The sequence below is a fragment of the Haliotis cracherodii genome, unplaced genomic scaffold (assembly GCF_022045235.1).
Source record: "Haliotis cracherodii isolate W230 unplaced genomic scaffold, xgHalCrac1.p SCAF_6, whole genome shotgun sequence".
NCBI lineage: Eukaryota > Metazoa > Mollusca > Gastropoda > Lepetellida > Haliotidae > Haliotis > Haliotis cracherodii.
In genome coordinates this window covers 9,240,258-9,264,669 of record NW_027266319.1, presented here as the reverse complement: position 1 = coordinate 9,264,669, position 24,412 = coordinate 9,240,258, and the positions used below count along the sequence as shown (strand labels likewise).

Sequence of the window (24,412 nt, the reverse complement as noted above, 5' to 3'; positions counted from 1 at the left end):
GTTCAGAGAAACGAGACTGTCCAATGAAAGGATTGATACAGTATGGTATTGGCATGATAAATATGGCGGCGTCCATGGATGTTTACAAATTTTCGCATATAGAACCATCAGTTCCTGATGGACAACGTATGTAATAAGACCTTTGCTTTCAAAACTACTGCCACTACACCCTGGTGTCATCATCTTACCTTTTTTTCATTTTCATTCGATTTTCATTTTAAAGAAATTGTGTCTTCGTGGTCTTGCTCGTCATGTTCATGAGTTATCTGTCACAGCTGCTTTACTTGCTCTTCCTTCAAACTCTCTCAGCGACTTTAGGATGATGTGATACACTCGATCAGTATAAAAAGCTGGTATACTCACTTAATAATAAGACAGTTCAAATACTTGTCATTGCTGTATCTATTAAGAGGGTTTACCTTGACTGACAAAACATTTGTCCAAGGGACACCCAATACAGTAGAACACGGATAAAACGAACTACAAGGATTCGCCCCGATTATGTTTCTAGGGCAACAATGCAGTTTACCGGGTGCAGCCCGAGCTCTACCATCCGCTCAATTACCGCGCTATAGTGCCACCGCTGTCTCGTTATACCGTTAGGGTGTCTCACGCTCTGGTGACTCTCACTTCACGATCCAACACCTGTTTTCAGTCTTAGGGAAACTTACACATGTTTACAATCAAACACCTGTTCTCAGTCTTAGGGAAACTTACACATCTTTACGATCAAACACCCGTTCTAGGTCTTAGGGAAACTAACACAACTTTACGATCAAACACCCGTTCTAGGTCTTAGGGAAACTTACACAACTTTACGATCCAACACCCGTTTTTCGGTCTTAGGGAAACTTACACGTCTTTACGATCCAAAACCCCTTTTCGGTCATTAGGGGCAGCTGGCTTTGGGCAAGGGTTAGCCATAAATTCTTACCTTCTCAAGCGTTAATCCAATTAATCCCATTCGTCGGTCATGTTGACATAAACAATTGCGGGTGTGGTTTCAAGAAAAGATGAATGGGAGAGCGGGCCGTGACGTCACACGCATGCGCAATTCATTGTTTACTGAATTACGCATGCATGTCAATGGGGGTTCTAATGACCCGTTGAACGAGCACTGATTACATGTGATAGCGCCTGTGGTCCAGTGGTAGAGCGTCTGCTAATTAACGCATTAATTAGCAGAGCCGGTGAGCCGGCGAAGCGCGTTCAAGCCCCCACAGCGCTAATTGGATCTGAAAAAGTGCGCCCGGTAAAGTGCACTACTCCCGTTTCTAGGATTGTCAACACCATACCCGTGCTCGTGGGTGTTACCGAAGTGGTAAACGTCTGAGACCTGCATCACTTCAGGCTTTCCTCCCACATTAAGCTGACACGCCGTGATATAACTGGAATACTGTTAAATAGCAGTGTTAAACCAAACTCACTCACTCACTCACTCACTCTAAACAGGGAGGGAGTATGGAAAATTGAATTTCATGTTGAGTGTTGACCAATCTGCCTTTTTAGTTCCTCTTTGCTGTAAGTTACAGAAGAACAAAGTTATTATTTACAATGTCTGCTACTAAAACATTACTTAAAGAGACAGGAATTCAAACGTTCTGAAGCTTTGTTTGTAAACAATAGCTGATAACTTGCTCTGCTCAGTTAGCATTTTTCCGTGACAGAATGTTCTGCTCCAGTGACCACACCAAGGGTGTAGGCTTATCACATGACCAGACTTTTCTCTTGTTTCTAAACAGACAAACATTTTCTCAAATAAGAACACACAAGCCTTCAGTGTGCTTTACAAATTATTTTCATTATTATACAGACATACATATACATATATATAGACAGTGGGGTGCATGACAATATAGGTTTACACCTGAAAAAATATAGTGACCTTATCATTAGCTCTCCAAAGGGCTTCTATGACAGCTCGTGGGGATAACCACACAAATGGAAATAGTTTGTCACGTTTCAGGATATTTTGTCGAGTTGTGTTTATCTAAATGTGTAGACTCATAAAAAAACAAAATCATGAATGGACTGTAAGATGAGACAATGTGACAAAAAATACAAGGCTGGCCCCAAGGAACTCTGGGTAGGAGAGTGATTGGCTTCATATGACAGAAGGATACTTAAATTGTAATCTGTGCTTTGAATCTAATCAAGCTGACAATTAGTATTTTGTAACTTATCTGTAAGAAAAACACACAAACTTTCACTTCAATTTACGTCTTATAAGACATTACTGATGCCGGTTTATTCTGCATAGCGCTTGCATTGTCAGCTACACTATGTTTAGCTCCATTGTTTTGGTTTGAGGACTGAATTGGGCATGTGACGTCACACTCGGGAATTATTTCATGCATGATTTTGAAAAACATACAACCATCAACATACTGTCCCTTTTAATAAACAGCTGACTTGGCTGAAGATTCCTGATCAATAAATACTTCATATGTTGCAGGTGGTGAGGGTGACCTCGTTGATCAAAGTATACCGGTAGCGAGGAGCGGACATCGTATAGTGGTTACAGATAGTGACTTGTACTCTCTCGGGGGCTACAATCCCAAGTACTGGGATGTGGAAAATACAGAGGAGACTTACTTTCCACTTTTCAAGGAGGCAAGTTATCAATTGGAACTCATTAATTATCAGATTTATCTCAGGTTGTTTTAATTTTTGTTTAAGCTTGTAGCTCACCTGACTGAAAATTAGCTGAGCTTCTGTTGTAGAAGGTTATCCGTCTGTCCGTTGTTAACTTTTGCATTTTTGACATCCACAAACTAACAGACTTCTGGTGAGGTGAGGTGAAATGGGGTTTAACGTTGCGTCCAAGATTATTACACTTATATAGTGACGTGCATGTACGTGTGTGTGTTTGTGTGGCTGCTTGTACTAGTCCGGACTGATGCCGATTTATAGTGCTAGCTCACTGATATACCATGCAGCAGTTTAACATGAATACCCCACTCAGACACAGTATACTGACTCCGAGCCAACCAGTCCTTGTTTTAGCCACTTAATGCCGAGCGCCAGACAGGGTAAAAACAAGTACCATCTTTTGGTATGACGCAGACGGGGATCTCTACCCGAACCTTCCGCACTACCATTAGACCACGGAGGCGGTCTAACAGACTTATGGAGTTGAAAATGTTTAAGGATGTTCTCAGCTATTGTGCTCACACAATTCTGATCCATTTTTAAAAAAAGTTACCGTACTGGCTATTTGAAAATGTCACTTTGTCCGTTACTCAGCCATCTCTGCATGTATCATTGTGTAATTTGTAATAGAGCAAGTATGTGTTGTGCAAAATAGCATATATACGTTTTGTGTCATATTTTGAATTTTGATCAAGCTACCTTTGACTTTTATCATATTCTTACTCCTGTTTTTCAAGTAGTACTGTATTTTCGGCTTATCCTCTGAAACAACAAGGGCTATGAAGATGAAACTTTGTATTAATCATGTTAACGATAGCAGCTATAGTGTCTCTAAACAATTTTAAACACAGCTGCCACAGTGTTAATTTATGTGGTCTTTTTTTACCCATTCACCCTATAATAGTGTGAACCACTGATTAGCTGAATTTATCCTAATTTTCTCCCACCATGTCTAGTTATGGCAGTTCAACTTTGTGTCACGGAAGTGGAGGAAGCTGAACACAACAGGACACATGCCGCTGGAGCTGGCCTCACATGCAGGTGGGTGGACCTTGTACCTTGTACCCATGTCTCACATGTAGGTGGGTGGACCTTGTACCTAGTGTCCGTGTCTCACATGTAGGTGGGTGGACCTTGTACCTTGTACCCATGTCTCACATGTAGGTGGGTGGACCTTGTACCTAGTGGCCTTGTCTCACATGTAGGTGGGTTGACCTTGTACCTAGTGGCCTTGTCTCACATGTAGGTGGGTTGACCCTGTACCTAGTGGCCTTGTCTCACATGTAGGTGGGTTGACCCTGTACCTAGTGGCCTTGTCTCACATGTAGGTGGGTTGACCCTGTACCTAGTGGCCTTGTCTCACATGTAGGTGGGTTGACCCTGTACCTAGTGGCCTTGTCTCACATGCAGGTGGGTGGACCTTGTACCTTGTACCCATGTCTCACATGTAGGTGGGTGGACCTTGTACCTAGTGTCCGTGTCTCACATGTAGGTGGGTGGACCTTGTACCTTGTACCCATGTCTCACATGTAGGTGGGTGGACCTTGTACCTAGTGGCCTTGTCTCACATGTAGGTGGGTTGACCTTGTACCTAGTGGCCTTGTCTCACATGTAGGTGGGTTGACCCTGTACCTAGTGGCCTTGTCTCACATGTAGGTGGGTTGACCCTGTACCTAGTGGCCTTGTCTCACATGTAGGTGGGTTGACCCTGTACCTAGTGGCCTTGTCTCACATGTAGGTGGGTTGACCCTGTACCTAGTGGCCTTGTCTCACATGCAGGTGGGTTGACCCTGTACCTAGTGGCCTTGTCTCACATGTAGGTGGGTTGACCTTGTACCTAGTGGCCTTGTCTCACATGTAGGTGGGTGGACCTTGTACCTAGTGGCCTTGTCTCACATGTAGGTGGGTTGACCCTGTACCTAGTGGCCTTGTCTCACATGTAGGTGGGTTGACCCTGTACCTAGTGGCCTTGTCTCACATGTAGGTGGGTTGACCCTGTACCTAGTGGCCTTGTCTCACATGTAGGTGGATTGACCCTGTACCTAGTGGCCTTGTCTCACATGTAGGTGGGTTGACCTTGTACCTAGTGGCCGTGTCTCACATGTAGGTGGGTTGACCTTGTACCTAGTGGCCTTGTCTCACATGTAGGTGGGTGGACCTTGTACCTAGTGGCCATGTCTTACATGTAGGTGGGTGGACCTTGTACCTAGTGGCCTTTTCTCACATGTAGGTGGGTGGACCTTGTACCTAGTGGCCTTGTCTCACATGTAGGTGGGTGGACCTTGTACCTAGTGGCCATGTCTCACATGTAGGTGGGTGGACCTTGTACCTAGAGGCCTTGTCTCACATGTAGGTGGGTGGACCTTGTCCCTAGTGGCCTTGTCTCACATGTAGGTGGGTGGACCTTGTACCTAGTGGCCTTGTCTCACGTGCAGGTGGGTGGACCTTGTAGTTGTACCTAGTGTCCATGTCTCACGTGTAGGTGGGTGGACCTTGTACCTAGTGGCCTTGTCTCACATGTAGGTGGGTTGACCCTGTACCTAGTGGCCTTGTCTCACATGTAGGTGGGTTGACCTTGTACCTAGTGGCCTTGTCTCACATGTAGGTGGGTTGACCTTGTACCTAGTGGCCTTGTCTCACATGTAGGTGGGTTGACCTTGTACCTAGTGGCCTTGTCTCACATATAGGTGGGTGGACCTTGTACCTAGTGTCCGTGTCTCACATGTAGGTGGGTTGACCTTGTACCTAGTGGCCTTGTCTCACATGCAGGTGGGTTGACCCTCTACCTAGTGGCCTTGTCTCACATGTAGGTGGGTTGACCCTGTACCTAGTGGCCTTGTCTCACATGTAGGTGGGTTGGCCCTGTACCTAGTGGCCTTGTCTCACATGCAGGTGGGTTGACCCTCTACCTAGTGGCCTTGTCTCACATGTAGGTGGGTTGACCCTGTACCTAGTGGCCTTGTCTCACATGTAGGTGGGTTGGCCCTGTACCTAGTGGCCTTGTCTCACATATAGGTGGGTTGACCTTGTACCTAGTGGCCTTGTCTCACATGTAGGTGGGTGGACCTTGTACCTAGTGGCCTTGTCTCACATGTAGGTGGGTTGACCCTGTACCTAGTGGCCTTGTCTCACATGTAGGTGGGTGGACCTTGTACCTAGTGGCCTTGTCTCACATGTAGGTGGGTGAACCTTGTACCTAGTGGCCTTGTCTCACATGTAGGTGGGTTGGCCCTGTACCTAGTGGCCTTGTCTCACATGCAGGTGGGTTGACCCTCTACCTAGTGGCCTTGTCTCACATGTAGGTGGGTTGACCCTGTACCTAGTGGCCTTGTCTCACATGTAGGTGGGTGAACCTTGTACCTAGTGGCCTTGTCTCACATGTAGGTGGGTTGACCCTGTACCTAGTGGCCTTGTCTCACATGTAGGTGGGTGAACCTTGTACCTAGTGGCCTTGTCTCACATGTAGGTGGGTGGACCTTGTACCTAGTGGCCTTGTCTCACATGCAGGTGGGTTGACCCTCTACCTAGTGGCCTTGTCTCACATGTAGGTGGGTGGACCTTGTACCTAGTGGCCTTGTCTCACATGTAGGTGGGTGGACCTTGTACCTAGTGGCCTTGTCTCACATGCAGGTGGGTTGACCCTCTACCTAGTGGCCTTGTCTCACATGTAGGTGGGTTGACCTTGTACCTAGTGGCCTTGTCTCACATGTAGGTGGGTTGACCCTGTACCTAGTGGCCTTGTCTCACATGTAGGTGGGTGGACCTTGTACCTAGTGGCCTTGTCTCACATGTAGGTGGGTGAACCTTGTACCTAGTGGCCTTGTCTCACATATAGGTGGGTTGGCCCTGTACCTAGTGGCCTTGTCTCACATGCAGGTGGGTTGACCCTCTACCTAGTGGCCTTGTCTCACATGTAGGTGGGTTGACCCTGTACCTAGTGGCCTTGTCTCACATGTAGGTGGGTTGACCCTGTACCTAGTGGCCTTGTCTCACATGTAGGTGGGTGAACCTTGTACCTAGTGGCCTTGTCTCACATGTAGGTGGGTTGACCCTGTACCTAGTGGCCTTGTCTCACATGTAGGTGGGTGAACCTTGTACCTAGTGGCCTTGTCTCACATGTAGGTGGGTTGACCTTGTACCTAGTGGCCTTGTCTCACATATAGGTGGGTGAACCTTGTACCTAGTGGCCTTGTCTCACATATAGGTGGGTGAACCTTGTACCTAGTGGCCTTGTCTCACATATAGGTGGGTGAACCTTGTACCTAGTGTCCGTGTCTCACATGTAGGTGGGTGAACCTTGTACCTAGTGGCCTTGTCTCACATGTAGGTGGGTGGACCTTGTACCTAGTGGCCTTGTCTCACATGTAGGTGGATTGACCCTGTACCTATTGGCCTTGTCTGACATGTAGGTGGGTGAACCTTGTACCTAGTGGCCTTGTCTGACATATAGGTGGGTGAACCTTGTACCTAGTGGCCTTGTCTCACATATAGGTGGGTGAACCTTGTACCTAGTGGCCTTGTCTCACATGTAGGTGGGTGGACCTTGTACCTAGTGTCCTTGTCTCACATGTAGGTGGGTGGACCTTGTACCTAGTGGCCTTGTCTCACATGTAGGTGGGTGAACCTTGTACCTAGTGGCCGTGTCTCACATGTAGGTGGGTTGACCCTGTACCTAGTGGCCTTGTCTCACATGTAGGTGGGTTGACCCTGTACCTAGTGGCCGTGTCTCACATGTAGGTGGGTTGACCTTGTACCTAGTGGCCTTGTCTCACATGTAGGTGGGTTGACCTTGTACCTAGTGTCCGTGTCTCACATGTAGGTGGGTTGACCTTGTACCTAGTGTCCGTGTCTCACATGTAGGTGGGTTGACCTTGTACCTAGTGGCCTTGTCTCACATGTAGGTGGGTTGACCTTGTACCTAGTGGCCTTGTCTCACATGTAGGTGGATTGACCCTGTACCTAGTGGCCTTGTCTCACATGTAGGTGGGTTGACCTTGTACCTAGTGGCCGTGTCTCACATGTAGGTGGGTGGACCTTGTACCTAGTGGCCTTGTCTCACATGTAGGTGGGTGGACCTTGTACCTAGTGGCCGTGTCTCACATGTAGGTGGGTGGACCTTGTACCTAGTGGCCTTGTCTCACATGTAGGTGGGTTGACCTTGTACCTAGTGGCCTTGTCTCACATGTAGGTGGGTTGACCTTGTACCTAGTGGCCTTGTCTCACATGCAGGTGGGTGGACCTTGTACCTAGTGGCCTTGTCTCACATGTAGGTGGGTGGACCTTGTACCTAGTGGCCTTGTCTCACATGTAGGTGGGTGGACCTTGTACCTAGTGGCCTTGTCTCACATGTAGGTGGGTGGACCTTGTACCTAGTGTCCGTGTCTCACATGTAGGTGGGTGGACCTTGTACCTAGTGGCCTTGTCTCACATGTAGGTGGGTGGACCTTGTACCTAGTGGCCTTGTCTCACATGTAGGTGGGTGGACCTTGTACCTAGTGGCCTTGTCTCACATGTAGGTGGGTTGACCCTGTACCTAGTGGCCTTGTCTCACATGTAGGTGGGTTGACCTTGTACCTAGTGGCCGTGTCTCACATGTAGGTGGGTTGACCCTGTACCTAGTGGCCTTGTCTCACATGTAGGTGGGTGGACCTTGTACCTAGTGGCCTTGTCTCACATGTAGGTGGGTTGACCCTGTACCTAGTGGCCTTGTCTCACATGTAGGTGGATTGACCCTGTACCTAGTGGCCTTGTCTCACATGTAGGTGGGTTGACCTTGTACCTAGTGGCCTTGTCTCACATGCAGTACCTTGTACCTTGTTATTATGTCTCACCCTGTTACAGCTGGATTTTGATATCATCAGCACTTTTGATATTAACATATCTCAAATTCATAAGGTACCAGTTTTGGTGTTCTGTACAAATCTATTGGTAGATTTTCCAGATATGTTTCCTTCACCTTGTCAAGTTTTATTTATGTTTTACTCATCAGCCCTTTGAGGATTCACATTTTCTTATTTGAAGCATCAGACTCACGTCAGATGCTGGTGCCTTTAATTGTGAAATGTAAGCTTTCCTTGGAACATGAAAGATTGTTTCATCAAATACTTTTGGCAATCATTGTGTAAAAAAGACACGGGACAGAGCTCTGCGATCATAACAACTGTTTGTCACAGAATGTTTTTGCATATTAGGTAAGAGGATGCGTGATCCAACCAATGATAAATGATGGCCTTTGTGTAGTAATACCAAAAGTAGGATGTGACTCGGACCAGAGACTGTTGTGCTGATGTGCAGGATCTTGAGACAATTTCATGTCACTATATCCACTAGGAATGTAACGATATATTGAACTTGTGATGCTTTGCAATTGTTTACCCCACGATTGTACTTTACCGATAGATATTTAAAGACGCGATGGTATTGTTGATAGCATGCATAACAATAGATAGTTTCAATAGTCACAATTAGATATAAATAAAACACAACTTATGCATCAGAAAACACAAATTTTATCTTATCCTGACTCATATTTATTGCTTATCTCTCTCTTCCGAATAGGTAGTGGAAACGTCCTGTGCTGTTCCCAAAGAACAGAGAAAACAGCTCACCAAAACGCACCCTCGCATGCACACTGGAACCATGTGACCAAGCCCATTAACTCATCACTCTCTCTTTTTCGCGCCATCTTGGCAGCTGGAAATCTTTTTCTGTGCATCATAATCCAAGCTTTCCATAAAAATTCACCGTTTTAACAAAATCTTTTACTTGGATTATCTTCTGTGATATTCTATACATCATATCTAACGATTATTTTATATATTTGGTACAGCTCCGAATCCTAACGCCTCCTATCCTCTGCGAGAGGAGGATGTGTTCTAGCCCCCTCAAAATGAGGACACATCGGGGGGAAATTACCCTTCAATTTATGGGGATCATGAATTAATGGCGTGGATTACAGATAGACTGCCGATATCATCACCGTCAAGAAATTCTTCTCCCACTGATACATACTGTATCAAAGGGGACGATATAGACACTAACCATTCGACCGATAAAACCAATCTCCAACATTGCAGAGAATCCTAATGTTTCTTTTGCGAAAGCCACGAAATCACAAGGACTTCAAACTCAGAGCTTTAATTCTAAGAAATTCCCCATGCACGCCATGTCGCAATTTCTTCGCTCACCGGAGATTGATGAAGATTACTCACTCATGTCAGACTCAAAAAGTAAAAAATCTTATCTTACAAGACATGCATCTGTGGACATGCGATGTCAAGCGCTATGAACGAAGCTATGTTCTATGAATTAAAAGAGCCTCAGAACGACCGCGAAAGAATGCTACATTCAGCTCTCTTCAATCAAAAGAAAAATCAATAAATTATTTCTGATCATATGAGTTCAGTGTCGGCAGGCTCAACACTACTACGGCGACAAGGTCTTATGAATAATTCTAATTGGTATACCTATACCAAAGAATTATTAAGAAACCCTGGAAGACCCCAACCATTTTTAATGGTAACATACGCAAAATCAACAAAGAAGTGCTTTAACACTCCAAAGATCATATGCTGATGTGATCAAGTCAGTTCAGACTATTAATTCTATGTATCGTCAATCCATGCAGAAAACCCAATTCAAATGTCGTATGACGGGCATTCAAAAAGCTTAAGAGATACGTTCGTACAACTACTGAGGCGGGAAAACATCTGCTTTTCGCAAGTCACATGACTTGTCACATGACACGTCACTTGATGCCGGTCGCAACCGCGGCCGCAGTTCAAGGGGATCTCGCAATTACCGGCGAATATGGGCTTTTGAACGACAGGGAACTCCCCCCACCAGACGTTCATGTACAGCATTCCCTAGTAGGCGGAAAATTGGCAAGATATTGGATGAATTGGGACATTCTAGGAGACGAATTTGTTTCCAACATTCTAAGAACGGGCTACGCCCCGACTTTACTCAAGAAACCCCCGTTATCTCGCAAGCCACCGGAAATACCTAATCGGAAAGAATTGTTGCCGAAGTTAACCGAAGCAATCAATTCACGTCTCAACAAGGGCGCAGTCGAGATAATTCAACCAGAATTACTAACGCGGGGTTTCTATTCGCCGATCTTTTTGGTTCTCAAAAAGAATTCAAACGTAAATCTTGTTTGATTTACAACATGAGAAAATTCAACAAGAAATACCTCCCGAAACCGGAGGATTTCAGAATGATTCAACAAATGATAAGACAGCATGACTATCTCGGAAGCATCGATCTACAGGATGCTTACCTACACATTCCCATAAAACGGACTTTCAGGAAATATTTACGTTTCCTCTTTGAAGGAAAAACTTTACCAGTGGGCGGTCCTGCCCTTCGGACTTTCCACGGCCTCATGGCTAATTACACGAGTGACCAAACCAATTGTGACATTTCTTCACAACAAGGGAATTTGTTGTGCTTTTTACCTAGACGATGGGATACAAGCCCATCAATCAACAGAGCCTTGAAATTATTAACACAACTGAGTTGGTTAATAAATTTTCAGAAGTCCGATCTACAACCATCTCGGGACCTCAAATTGCTGGGGATCAGATTTCTAACCAATAAGAATCTGATAATGGTACCAGAAGATCGGTGGATAAAAATCAACACTTGTTTGCCAACAGCAATTTACAAGAAAATCTCAGTCAACGAATGGCAAGTGATACTAGGCTTGACTCACAGCCCAAGCGTGGACGGTCCGAGGCAGACTACTATGGTGGACAGTGAAATCAAACGTTTGGGCATGAACTTGTTTAAACGAGCCGGATTACAACAACCACCTATTCGTGGACGCCTCACCTCAAGGCTGGGGAGCTCACTTCAACAGAGAAGTATCAGCATGCCTATGGTTAGAAGCAGAAAAGCTCTACCACATCAATTATCTGGAATGTGAGGCAGTAATCCATGCATTATTTTACTGGGCCCCACAGTTAAGAAACCAGCGTCTGATGATCAGAACAGACAATTCAACTGTGGCATACAATATAAACCTTGACCCTCCTGAAGTTGACATTTCAACTTTACGAACTAGTAATAAAAGAAAAAGGTTGCCCATTAGATAGACCTATTCGCAACCAGATTCAACAATCAGATAACATTTGTATCACCAGTGCCAGACCCACTAGCTTGGTCAGTCGATGCTCTGTCAATATTATGGGAGGGACTAAACGCGTGTGCGTTTACTCCACCAGCCGTGATACCACAGATATTACAATAGATCCTACACACGAGCAGCCCACAACTGCTTTTGGTAGCGCCTTACTGGCTGGCGAGAACGTGGTTTCCAGATCTCGTCGAACTAAAACTTCCAAACTGGCCAAATCTACTGCTACATCCTCACTCCAATCAGGTCCATCCAAGACCAGATCTATACAAACTTCATGTAGGGAGCATATCAAGAGCAGTCTCGTTAAGAGGATATTCCATGAGAGCAGCTAAGGCAGTCTCCTTAGCACTTCGTAGATCAACGAGGAATCTCTACAACGATAAATGGAAAAGTTTTGACCATTTTGCAACATCCAAGGGTTTTTCTGCAGCCAAAGCTACTATACCACAAGTAGCAGATTACCTATGTCACTTACGAAGTACAAGGAATCTTAAAGGTTCAACACTGGGCACTTATTTGGCCGCTTTCAGTTCTGTACTGACAATGGCTAACGGGATAAAACTTACTAAAGTTCCCGAGCTGATAGCCCTACTCAGATCCTTCAGACTTGAGGACCAACAGAAAAGATTTAGAGCCCCAGCATGGGACCTAAATATAATGCTGCAACACCTAACCAGTGATGCATACGAACCACTCCAACAGGCCGACTTTGAACACCTGTCGCAGAAAACCCTATTTCTTCTGGCATTAGCTACAGCAGCCAGAATGTCTGAAATCCACGCGATAGACTTCAATCGCATCACATCTGACAGTGGTAACAACTCATCAGCACACCTTGGTTTAAGATGGGACTTTATTGCAAAGAACCAGTTACCAGGCCAACCAGACAGACGATTCCATGTTCCGGCTCTTTCCTCCGTCCTTGGTTCAGAGGATGCAGAGTATTTATCACTATGCCCAGTCAGAGCCTTAAGATTATACCTACAAAAGTCTCAACCTAGAAGACAAGGTTTTAAGAGACTATTTATTCCTTTATTAAGGAATATACGCACAGAGGTATCCAGAACAATTATCTCATTTTAGATGAGAGCTGTTATTCTCAGAGCATACAGAGCAGTGGGATTGGACCCCCCTTCAGCCTCCAACCATCACGAAGTAAGCGCCTTAGCCTCAACTTTGGCACTTCCTGGCAACTGCTCCATGACAACTATTGTGGAAGGCTGTTTCTGGAAATCAGATACAGTTTTCGCCAATCACTACCTCAGAGACCTTGCTACAGAAGACTTAGCTGGTATTCACCAATTCGGACCATTAGTTGTGGCACAACTACTCACGAATCCTACCAGACGACATTAGAAGATCACACTCACCCAATATCACGTAGACTTGTTGACGTCAGGTTACTCTTCCATAACCAACGACGGAGAGTCCATGCCCCCTGTTTTACTATGTAATTCAGCACATGAGTGAGAAATGATTGTGTTAAGATTATTGCTCTTCTCTTAACACTTGAATCATTTAAGGTGAACAAGATTTTAATCTTAGAAACTTTATAAATCCACAAATCTATATGATTTACTTCAATTTTGCTGCTCACAAAAAAGGAAGGTGGTCCCCAAATAAAGAATTTACACAGAAGATTAACAACGTTCCTATGGGGTTTATAGAACAGATCGACGTTAATCACACATACAGGTGGAACCCACCACCTACCGTGAGATTCAAGCAATAAGTATGAGTCAGGATAAGATAAAATATGTATTTTTTAGAGTAAAAATATCATTTATACTTATCCTGACTCATACAAATGACTACCCTCCCGGCCTTCCCCTCCCGGCCTTCCCCTCTTTCCACTGTGTTCCGACCATTAAGTAGGAAATAAGAGAAAGTGATGAGTTAATGGGCTTGGTCACATGGTTCCGGTGCGCATGCGCAGAGTGAGGGTGCTTTTGGGTGAGCTGTTTTCTCTGTTCTTTGGGAACTGCACAGGACGTTTCCACTACCTATTCGGAAGAGAGAGAGATAAGCAATAAGTATGAGTCAGGATAAGTATAAATGATATTTTTACTCTAAAAAATACATTTTTTAATGTGGTATTTCAAACTACCTTGTTGATTAACTTAAAGTTATAGTTACTTCCCTTTGGATTGAGCAACAACAGGGAGGAAAATGGCTGACTTTTTTTATTGTCAGCAATATTTTATTCATTTCTGTTGCATTGATTAATATAATAATCAAGACTTACAGTTGGTTAATTTTATCACAATACTATTGCAATAGTTGACGTCTATCACAATACTATTGCAATTGCATGGGTTACTTTTGAATACTAATATAACTATCACAATAACCCCAATAGTCACTTCTAATATCTATTATATATTTTGTATATCTCACAAAATTAACAATGATGTATTCAGCTGATGTTTACTTCTTGTTCCAGCTGTGCGAGACAACAACAAGCTGCTTGCCTATGGAGGTACTGGGGTGCCGTTCGGCGAGGCCAGCAGCAATGACCTGCACGTGTGTGGCCTCACCAGCCACAAGTGGCAGCATTTCAAGTGTACAGGGCAACACCCAGAGAAGAAGTATGGCCATGTAGGTGTCTGTGGTCTTGGTGTTCCTGGTGATACTCAGTTGTGTGCTGATTCATTGATACGTGGTGGTCGGGTAGCCTAGTGGTTAAAGCGTTCACTCGTCATGTCGAAGACCCGGGTTCGATTCCCGACATGGGTACTATGTCTGAAGCCCATTTCTGGTGTCCCCTGCCTTGATATTGCTTGAATATTGCTAAAAAGAGGCGTAAAACCTCACTCACTCACTCACTCACTCACTCACTCACTCACTCATTGATACGTATGGAGACAGTAGATCGATAAAGTTACATTTCATGATGTCATGATGCAAAACCATTAAATAGTCACAATAAATCAATATATGTCAGGGATTTATCTTGGCCTGCCCAAAGGCCGATGTTCTGTCCCAAGCCTGCAGCAAATGCAGCCAAAATTCCCCTATTGTTCAGATCGGCCCCTCTCAAAATATCGGATATATTTATGTGTTATTTTCATATTGATGGAGTGAGTGGGTGAAGAGGTTACATGTACATCAAACTGTGACTTTTAGTGTGACAAGCAAACACTTAAATAACTTGGAAATTGTCATGTTGTTTGTAGGCGATGCTGCTCATAGGCAGATACCTGTATGTGTGTGGGGGAACTACCGGATTCGTGTACAACATGGACGTCCATCGACTCTCTCTCGACACCCTGGTGTGGGAAAAGCTATCCTCGGACCAGGAGAGTCCCTCAGACCCAGACGGCAGGTAGGCACTTAAGTAGGAGAGTCCAACTGATCAGAGCTCAGGGACAGGAGAGTCCATCTGGTCCAGACCCACGGTGTCTTGATTGTACGGGTATCTGTTTGAGGGGATTCACCACTACACCTGTCGAGCTTTGCGAAATATCAGCCGGTCTAAAAAAATAGCGCCTGGCACAAATGACCCTACGATAACAAGGAGGATGTCAGACTCTCATAAATCCCTTCTGTAGAAGACTCCTGTTATTTGGTTGCAGCTGTCTACACAGAAGGAGCGGTACATATGCCACCTCATCTGAGCGCTACTTTACCTGAGTAACCATCAACGCCAGATATTCCACTGCTCCCTCTGCCTATCCAGGCGCTGAGCTTTGTGTCACTGGATGGCCGACCATCTGGCAGCTTAGCACCTTCGACGGGTGCAGGAGTTGACAAGAATGACACAATATGGTCGCAGCCCAACTCCGTTCATCCCGATCCTATGCAGGATGTGGTCACAGCGCTGGATGAGGACTTTGTTCAGCTTTCTCCAGCCTTCAAGGCCCAGGTTCAAGAGGGAAGACTTCCCCATCCATGCTTTTGAGGTGGCAGACCCTGTTCAATCTTGGACGAGAACCTTCACTGGATGATTTGGTGTTTGAAATCAACTACCCTCAAGATCCCTGATTCCCGATTGGTGTTCATCGAGACGATATTAGGTGCTCTCTGAAACCATTGTTGGATCTGACTTCTTCATCTTGTGCCATAGACCAGGATCTGATTGAGATGAACGTCAACCGAGTGGAGCATCTCCAGACGGGTGTCTAGTACCAGAAGCAGGCAGATTGACCACATTTGCCCTCACCAACTGGTCTCAAGTTCTGTCCAAGATGAGACGGCTCTCAAAGCACTTGAGTATGTCACCCAGAACCTAACTGGATGTTCTTCTAGGACTGGCAACTTCAGTGCTCACTGCTCGTCCATGAAAAACCAGGCTCTTTTCAAGGGAGGGGATGTTTGAAAGGGAAACCTCAGGGCTCCTTTCAATCCAACAGTGGCAAGTTCCAAGGCAGGGCTGGACCCAGGAAAGGGAAATAGTGAACCCACAGACAACCACGACTGGGTCCTCCCACCCCTAGTCATCCACTTCTGTTTGCCAGCATCAACGTTTCGTTGAACAAGAAAGCCATATAGATTGTGAACGCCCCAGCCATATGTGCAGCACATATGGCACATAAACAATCTGGAGTTGGAAGCACTGATTCTAGCGATATCACACTGGCAGGATCGCCTCCAGATCACCCTGCTCGCTATTTCCACCGACAACATCAAGGTGGTTTGGTGTCAACCAAAGGACAACTCACTCTCACTCCTTGCTACAGCAGATGTTCTGTTTCTTTCATCTGGTTATTCAGCGAGGCCGGCAAAAAGCTATTGCTATGGACCTAAGACCCGGGGCCTTTATGATGATAAGTGCTTCTCTTTTGAATCTTATGGCAAGGAAAAAACATCAAGACCCCACTGCTGCGTCCCCTTAACTCTTGGCTGAATACCTGTTGTATCTGTGTAGAAGGTGACACATAAAGGACAGCGCCATCATGACCTGTCTGGTGGACATTTGCTTTGTCTGCTCCTTCTGCCCTGAGGATCAGAAGGCCACATTTCGTCCTCCCGCATGGGATCTGAACGTGGTACTGTAATTCAGTTTCTGCGACCTCCTTCTCTAACCTCACCAAGAAGATTACCTTACTCTTGGCGCTGTTTAAGGCAGCAAGGGTCAGCAAGCTTCACTTTCTCGACATTTCGCATGCCCACTTTGTGGGCAGGGAACAGTTCACCGCGGACTGTGATGTGCTGGATGGCTGCCTTGATGTTCTTGAGGGTCTTTTTTTGGTAATGACCACATCTGAAGGTATTCCCACCGCTGTACCTTCCAATTCAGATGCATTAAATCGTAATACAGGATAACTTAATAATTTACTATTTGTATTGTTAATTATCCTGCATTACTACGTCTGAGGGCCCACCTTTCACAGAGCTGCCTCCCGATGGTGTCTTAAGATGTAAGATTCAGGCAGTAATGTGAAGTTTCCATGGCATCATCACTTCCATGGTCACGTGGGAGCTGTGAGATTGGGTCTGCCTCACAACTGGTTGGAACAACATTTTCTTCAGCTGGACCTCACACATCTCTGTTTTTCTGTCAAAAGAAAGCAGTAAATGCATTAAGGAGTTATGCAGGATAAGTATGCAAATGTAAAAAATATTTAGATTTTATTCATTTTCTTCGATCATACGGTTTAATAAGAATAAAATCTATTAACAAACTAAGTTAAGAAAAGAGGCCTAATATTGCAGTAAATAGTAAGGCAGTGGCGTGGCCATTGTTTTGATCATTTAATGAATTAAAATTTTATCAAAGAATGAGACTATTTTTACACACAGTTAGACTGTATGATGTCATAATGCCTTGTATCGTGTACAGATATCGACATGAGATGGCGTGCTTCCAACATCGACTGTATATATTTGGTGGAGGGACGGCGGGGGAGGCCTACAGGTTTGAGCTGGTATGTACAACACACTGCTACTGAACTCATTTCTTCTGTTCGGCTTAATTTATGTTTGTGAACAGTGGTAGAGATTAATAGGCAATTACATGAATGGGTTATAACTATTGAATAGTTGAACAATGGCTGAATATTTTATGTTGATAAAGAGGATTCATCTTGAGTGTTTTTTTAATGAGTGTTAATTAAAAAGTATTTGTCAAATATTTGATAAAAACTACAAGTGGTTTATTCTAGTTATTGTTCCCCCTTAAAGTTTTCACATTTTAAAGCAAATCCCGTAGTCGACGTAACATTTCACTCTCAAAATTAGAAATAGGGGGCTTCTTATTAGAATATAAAGAAAAAAACAATTGAAAGATCGTAAATTTTGTGGTTTATGCTGACAGCCTGAAATGATACAAAAGAAAAGTCTGTGCGTATTAGACACGACAGATATATTTTCCAGAATTTAATTGCCCATAATTAAGGGTGCATATAACACATGAGTGTGTATTATACACAAATAAATAAGTCTCGTGTACATTGATCAATCGGAAGGGGTGCTATTTGGGATTGTTCACTAGCCAATATATTAACAAATATCACCTTGGGCGCTTATAACGTCGAATACGGTACACAAATTGTAATCTATTTTTGCATTATGAGTTTTCCTTCAATAATAGCTGTGTGAAGCAACCAAAAGCAATACCTTTTGGTGAAAATCCATTTGCCAAGTAATATGGAAGATTGACTGTATCACGGTTTTAAGCCAACCCTTCAATTGGAAAAACAATCCACCTCCATGATCAGTGCTTATGAGTTTTCTCACCCCAGTTGTGTTGTTTGCACTAGGAGACTTGAGAAGCTGGCCACTAAGTTGTTTTGCTTTGCTTCCTTTCAGATTCCGACGTTCTGTCTGACAGAGCTGGCGTGGGAGAACATCCCAGCTGTACCTGATAAACGATTTGGTAGGTGCCAACTGGAAAACCTTGAAGCGTAAATTCGCAGGGACATTTCATCACCCCTTTTAGTTGCGACTTAATTGTAGTTCAGTGTCTGCAATATCTTGAAAATTATAAACAAAAAATATTTGCAGTCCAAGAAAGTCTTTATCATTCATTTGGATCTGATAATGTACAAAATCAACTTCAGCAAAACATATTCTTGAAATCAACGAGAATACACACTGGTGAAGAAATAAAAATGGTGGTTTGCAAAATGATTGATGAGATATATATATATGAGCAATTCTTCATTTAATTTTATTGACCACCAGAACTGGCTTATTTGAAATTGCCATCAATTTCAAGGATATATACTGCCTCAAAATACACTTGATAAAGAAATAAGTCTGTTTAGTGTAGTATGTGAAGTCAATCATTATGTAAATATTGTTCTATTTTATGTTCCATCAACTATTGACAATTCATTAAACTGACACAATTCTTATGAACCAACTCAAGTCTGCTCTCGTATCCCAGGATTCCCTGCTCCACGCAGATGCCACAGTTGCTGCCAGCTGAATAACGGTGAGATAAATGGGTACTTCTCTTTGCCAGTCTGTTCATGGCTTTTCCCCATCCATCTTCTCAGTTATGGCAGCCTTCAAAATTCCCGCAAGTCCTATAGAACTTGCCAAATTGCCAAATAGTTAAAGTATCATAAGGACTAGTAAAAATTTGCTTTTTTGAGGGTATTGCTGTATGTTATCATTATAAAGACTAGTGGTTTCTGTTTCTGTATGGCCATCTCCTGGTGACTCCAATGGGTATCGGTTGGTCACAAAGTGTCACCTGGCTGTTTGTGTGCCCCAAAGTTGTGGATTGACCAACCCCTGTTTCTTCTTATCCTGTATCACTCTGTGACGTGATGCGCAAGTCTGAATCCCCAGTCTAGTAACTTTACATTTGGTCCAGTTAACTCAGCTAATGATATCACACATTCTAACAGTTGAGACCAAATTCAGAAAAGGCGATAAAGAGATGACTAAATTGGATCTGATCTGAAATTGGTCTGATTAGTTGATTGCTTGTCGTCATACAGGCATGGGATATTTCTGTCTAAAATCTAAATCGTCTCTTTTATCATTTTGATTGTGATATTTCTATATCGAACATGCATCTTTAGATTTTCGGTTAAGATTGTCTGTCTTCGACCACGTGCCTGATCTTGATACCTCGATGGCTTGGGATGCTGCTCATAATATCAACCCCTGGTTAGTCTGCCAATACTCCTTGACTTGGCTGCCGTGATATAGCTGGAAAATTGCTGACTGCGGCATTAAACAACAAACAAACAATCATATTTGAACACAAAAAATCTACTGGTAATGATGCCAGATTCAGTCCAGCAAACTCGGGTAGATCGTTGTGACACGGCAGATAAATATTACAACAACCTCATCGGCATGACATCACTGGGGATAAGAACTGGTCCTCAGCCATACCAGCTTAAGGGATCGGGTGATCAGACTCGATGATTGGTTCAGAGCATCCCTTGTCCAGACTTGATTATTTATAGACTTCCGTCATATATCTAGAATATTGCTGAGCACAATGTTAAACTGTAAACAAATGACACAATAATTCACTGTTCCTGGCTGGACAGATGTGTACATGTGTGGGGGGATGGACGGCGTGAAGATCCTGCCGGACCTCTGGCGCTTCTCCCTGGCCACCAGCACCTGGCTCAAGATGTCCCAAGACATGGTGCTGCCTACCTACTTCCACGCTGCTGACATAGCTCCGGTAAGTATTACTGCCCACCTACTTCCACGCTGCTGACATAGCTCTGTTAGTAGTACTGCCCACCTACTTCCACGCTGCTGACATAGCTCTGTTAGTAGTACTGCCCTCCTACTTCCACGCTGCTGACATAGCTCCGGTAAGTATTAATGCCCACCTACTTCCACGCTGCTGACATAGCTCCGGTAAGTATTACTGCCCACCTACTTCCACGCTGCTGACATAGCTCTGTTAGTAGTACTGCCCTCCTACTTCCACGCTGCTGACATAGCTCCGGTAAGTATTACTGCCCACCTACTTCCACGCTGCTGACATAGCTCCGGTAAGTATTACTGCCCATCTACTTCCACGCTGCTGACATAGCTCCGGTAAGTATTACTGCCCACCTACTTCCACGCTGCTGACATAGCTCCGGTAAGTATTACTGCCCACCTACTTCCACGCTGCTGACATAGCTCCGGTAAGTATTACTGCCCACCTACTTCCACGCTGCTGACATAGCTCCGGTAAGTAGTACTGCCTTCCTACTTCCACGCTGCTGACATAGCTCTGTTAGTATACTGCCCCTCTACTGCCACACAGCTGATATAGCTTTGTTAGTATACTGCCACCTACTTCCACACAGCTGATATAGCTCTGTTAGTATTACTTCCTGCATCCATGGCCTTGTGGTAGAGTGTCTGCCCGTAGAGCGGAAGGTTCAGGGTTTGATCTCCGGCAACGCCATACCAAATGACATCAAAATATGGTACTTGTTGTTACCCTGCCTGGTGCTTGGCATTAAGAGGCTAAAGCAAGGGTTCGTCGGTTCGATGGCAGTGTACTGTGTCTGAGTGGAGTATTCATGTTAAACTGCGGCCTAGTTTGTCAGTGAGCTAGCACTATATAAGTGGCAGAAGTCCAGACTAGCAGAGGCAGCCACACAAACAAACTCATGCACGCTATATAAGTGCAAATCATGAACACGATGTTAGACCCATTTTACCTCACCTATTGCCAAGCAGACTGTGAAAGAGTCGGTGAGAGCACCGTGTCCTTGACACCATGAGGCGTATACGGCAGAGGAATCCATTCCCATGGCAACGTGGCACTATGGTGGAATGTGACTCGAGGCATGTGGAATTCATGCTGTATGTGTATCCTAGGGCTGTAACCATTCACCGATACGTACGATATAATCGATAATTAGGTGTACATGATACTTGAATCGGCAGTGTGTGAGATCATGATACGCCATAAATAGAACAGGAATTAATTGAGTTACCTCCCATAATGGCAGAAGTAGCATGGCGCCACCTGTAAGCATGGCAGAACATGAGGACATGGTGACGGAGGACACGCCCACTAACTGTTACATTTAATAACCATTCCTTCATATTTTTTTCTTCAGATTTTCAATGTTAAAGTTATTGAGATAACAATAAATAAATGTGTGAAGAAAGAGGTTTTAGAGCTGTGATTTCATCTTTTTTACTAAATGATGTGGTGTTTATGATACCTGTAGTATCGCCGGTCCGTATTGTCCGTATCGTGATGCAAATCGCATCACAAAATACCAAGCGATACTCAGCTCTAGAGTATTCGTCAATGTGTTTTGTTGAGTCGACACAGGCTTAAGAGCAACCTTGTCCCTGCTGTTATCAACTGCACTTGATTCTCCATGGTCTGACTCCAGACAGTTATATGTATCAACAATTAAATACTCTCCAATGCTGATTCCTTGCCTCCATGTTTCAGAATGGGTGCATGTACATATTTGGCGGAGTCACAGCGATCGACAATGTCAGAACAAGTGAAATCTACCGGATATGGCTGAAAGTTCCCTCTCTACAAGAAATAGCCTGGAATGGTTTGATTGGCGCTCTGCCAAACACGGACAATGTTGATAAACAGAATCTGGCAGAGCTTGGAGTTCCAGCTCACTTTCTTGACAGGATTTCATGACTGCAAGGATTGTCTCCCTTTGTAGATGTTATTCCCGATGAAAAGACAAAGAATGACCCCATTGCTTGAAACCTTTTTTGCAATGGAGCTTATATGTATATGACGTTTAATTTATGACTGATAGATCGTATATTCACGTGTATGTAAGCAAGGCCTGAGTACAAAGCTTATGTGATATATTTGTGAAGTCTTTCATCGACCACTGCACCATCACCAGCCATCGGTTAACTCACCATAGACTGGTTGTGCTGGATAATGGTATATACTTTAAATCTTGAATTTAGTCAAGGCCTTTTCCTCAAACTGATCTTAGCGCTAAGATTGTAACTCCCATACTTAAACATAGACTTACATTAGTCGTAGCACTAAGATCGCTCTGTGGAGTAGGACCCTGATCTTTTCCTCTGATACGAGAAGTGTGTGAAGGTGTTACAACCTCACCATAAGAGAAGAAATTACATGTTGGATATTTGCATCCTCTGATGTATATAAGAGGGTGGGATAGCCTAGTGGTTAAAGCGTTCGCTCATTCTGTGTTTGACTGCAGTCATGGGTACAATGTGTGAAGCCCATTACTGGTGTTCCCTGCCATGATATTGCTGGAATATTGCTAAAAGCGACTTAAAACCATACTCACTCACTCACTGTGATGTATTAGTGATATATTCAAGATGGCCATACACCATCATTTATTCTTTAGATACCTGCCCCTCTGTCACTGCAAGAGGACAATATGTCTAAAGATAAGAAACAGGATATATTTCACTGACTGTTGAAACAACCCAAAATACATAGATCCAAGCACTGGCACAGCATTCATTTTATTAAACATGCTAAATTAGAAGGAAGGAGTGGATGAGATTGGTTCAATGCTTCTGTGAACATTGTTTCAGTTTTGTCAAGGCATATCAGGTACAATTAGAAGAAAGCCCCAAATTACAAAGGCTGTATGTATTTCCCATGTTCGTAAAACCCAAGCATGGGTATGGTGCTGACAAACCAAAGTTCACAATCAGGACGAATCAGGGATTCAAACCCACAATCATCAGTAATATCAACACAGCAAAGGGATGCAACTCTGCACAGTAAATTGCAGCACTTTATACCCCTGGGCCACATGTGTAGAATGTAGACATAACAAAAGCTGGGTGCCGGCATTCTTTTCATCTTCTGCACTGTGCACATTTCTGTCAGGATAATTGCTGAGTTTGGAAAAGATTCTGATGAATTGGTTATGGCATGTCCTCAGATCTTTGTTTTGGGGTTGTTTTGTACAATGGCACCCAGGTCTGCCCATACTGCTAAAAGCAGCGTAAAACAATACTCACTTACTCACTATGGCGTGTGATTCTCCAGATCCATCATGTGTTGTACTGCACTGCCCATGAGTGTGTGTTTGTTCTTGTGTATTTGAACCCGTGAAGATCTGGGTTTGAACTGTTCTCATCAATTCCTGCTTGTGGTAAGGGGTGACCATGCTTGTCGGAAGAGGCGACTAACGGGATCGGGTGATCAGGCTCGCTGGCTTGGTTGATGCATGTCACCGTATCCCAAGTTAAAGGTTTTGTTGCTTGGGTTGCTGAAATAGATTGAAAATGGATTATGTAGAATTTATCAATGTTGACTTGTTCATCTTCACAAAGGTGATTTTGCTGATATGTTTGAATTGTGAATGATGTCATCCTTAGTCTACATCAAGGAAAGAGTTGAGGAATATGTATTTAATGCTGTATATATATTACTAAAATTGGGTGACCTGCATGATCAGTAGTGCATTATAGAAGGTTTAGGGCAGTTTAGTGGATGAATTACCTCCCTTTTCAAATGATAGCTGCCAAACAAAATGGGAAAAGGGGCCACTCGAATACAGAAAAAGACTTGAACACTTAGCATAACTCTTTTCTCAATGTTGAAAAAGTCGATGGTAGTCCTGCATTTTATTAAAAAGAATTTTGCGAATTGAGGTTATTTTTGGACAAGTGTCCATGATCCAGGATTCATGTGACGGTCACATTACAGTGCTTCCTCACTGGTGCTACACCAGGACACTTTGAAAACTCAAGTGTATGTGAAGTCAGTCC

General features: G+C 44.0%; 1 protein-coding gene and 1 pseudogene across 1 annotated transcript; both read left to right on the top strand.

Annotated features, from left to right (window-relative positions):
- Window positions 1–23: 23 nt before the first annotated feature.
- LOC139445116 (kelch domain-containing protein 10-like) lies at window positions 24–22,913 on the top strand. Its single transcript, XM_071226213.1, has 10 exons — window positions 24–126; window positions 2,456–2,613; window positions 3,609–3,693; window positions 14,238–14,392; window positions 14,971–15,119; window positions 17,577–17,661; window positions 18,545–18,611; window positions 19,125–19,172; window positions 20,251–20,390; window positions 22,125–22,913. The coding sequence occupies exons 1-10, from the start codon at window positions 24–26 to the stop codon at window positions 22,329–22,331; spliced, it is 1,197 nt and encodes a 398-aa protein (XP_071082314.1). The 3' UTR covers window positions 22,332–22,913.
- Window positions 11,842–12,877, top strand: LOC139445117 (uncharacterized; annotated as a pseudogene).
- Window positions 22,914–24,412: the final 1,499 nt, after the last annotated feature.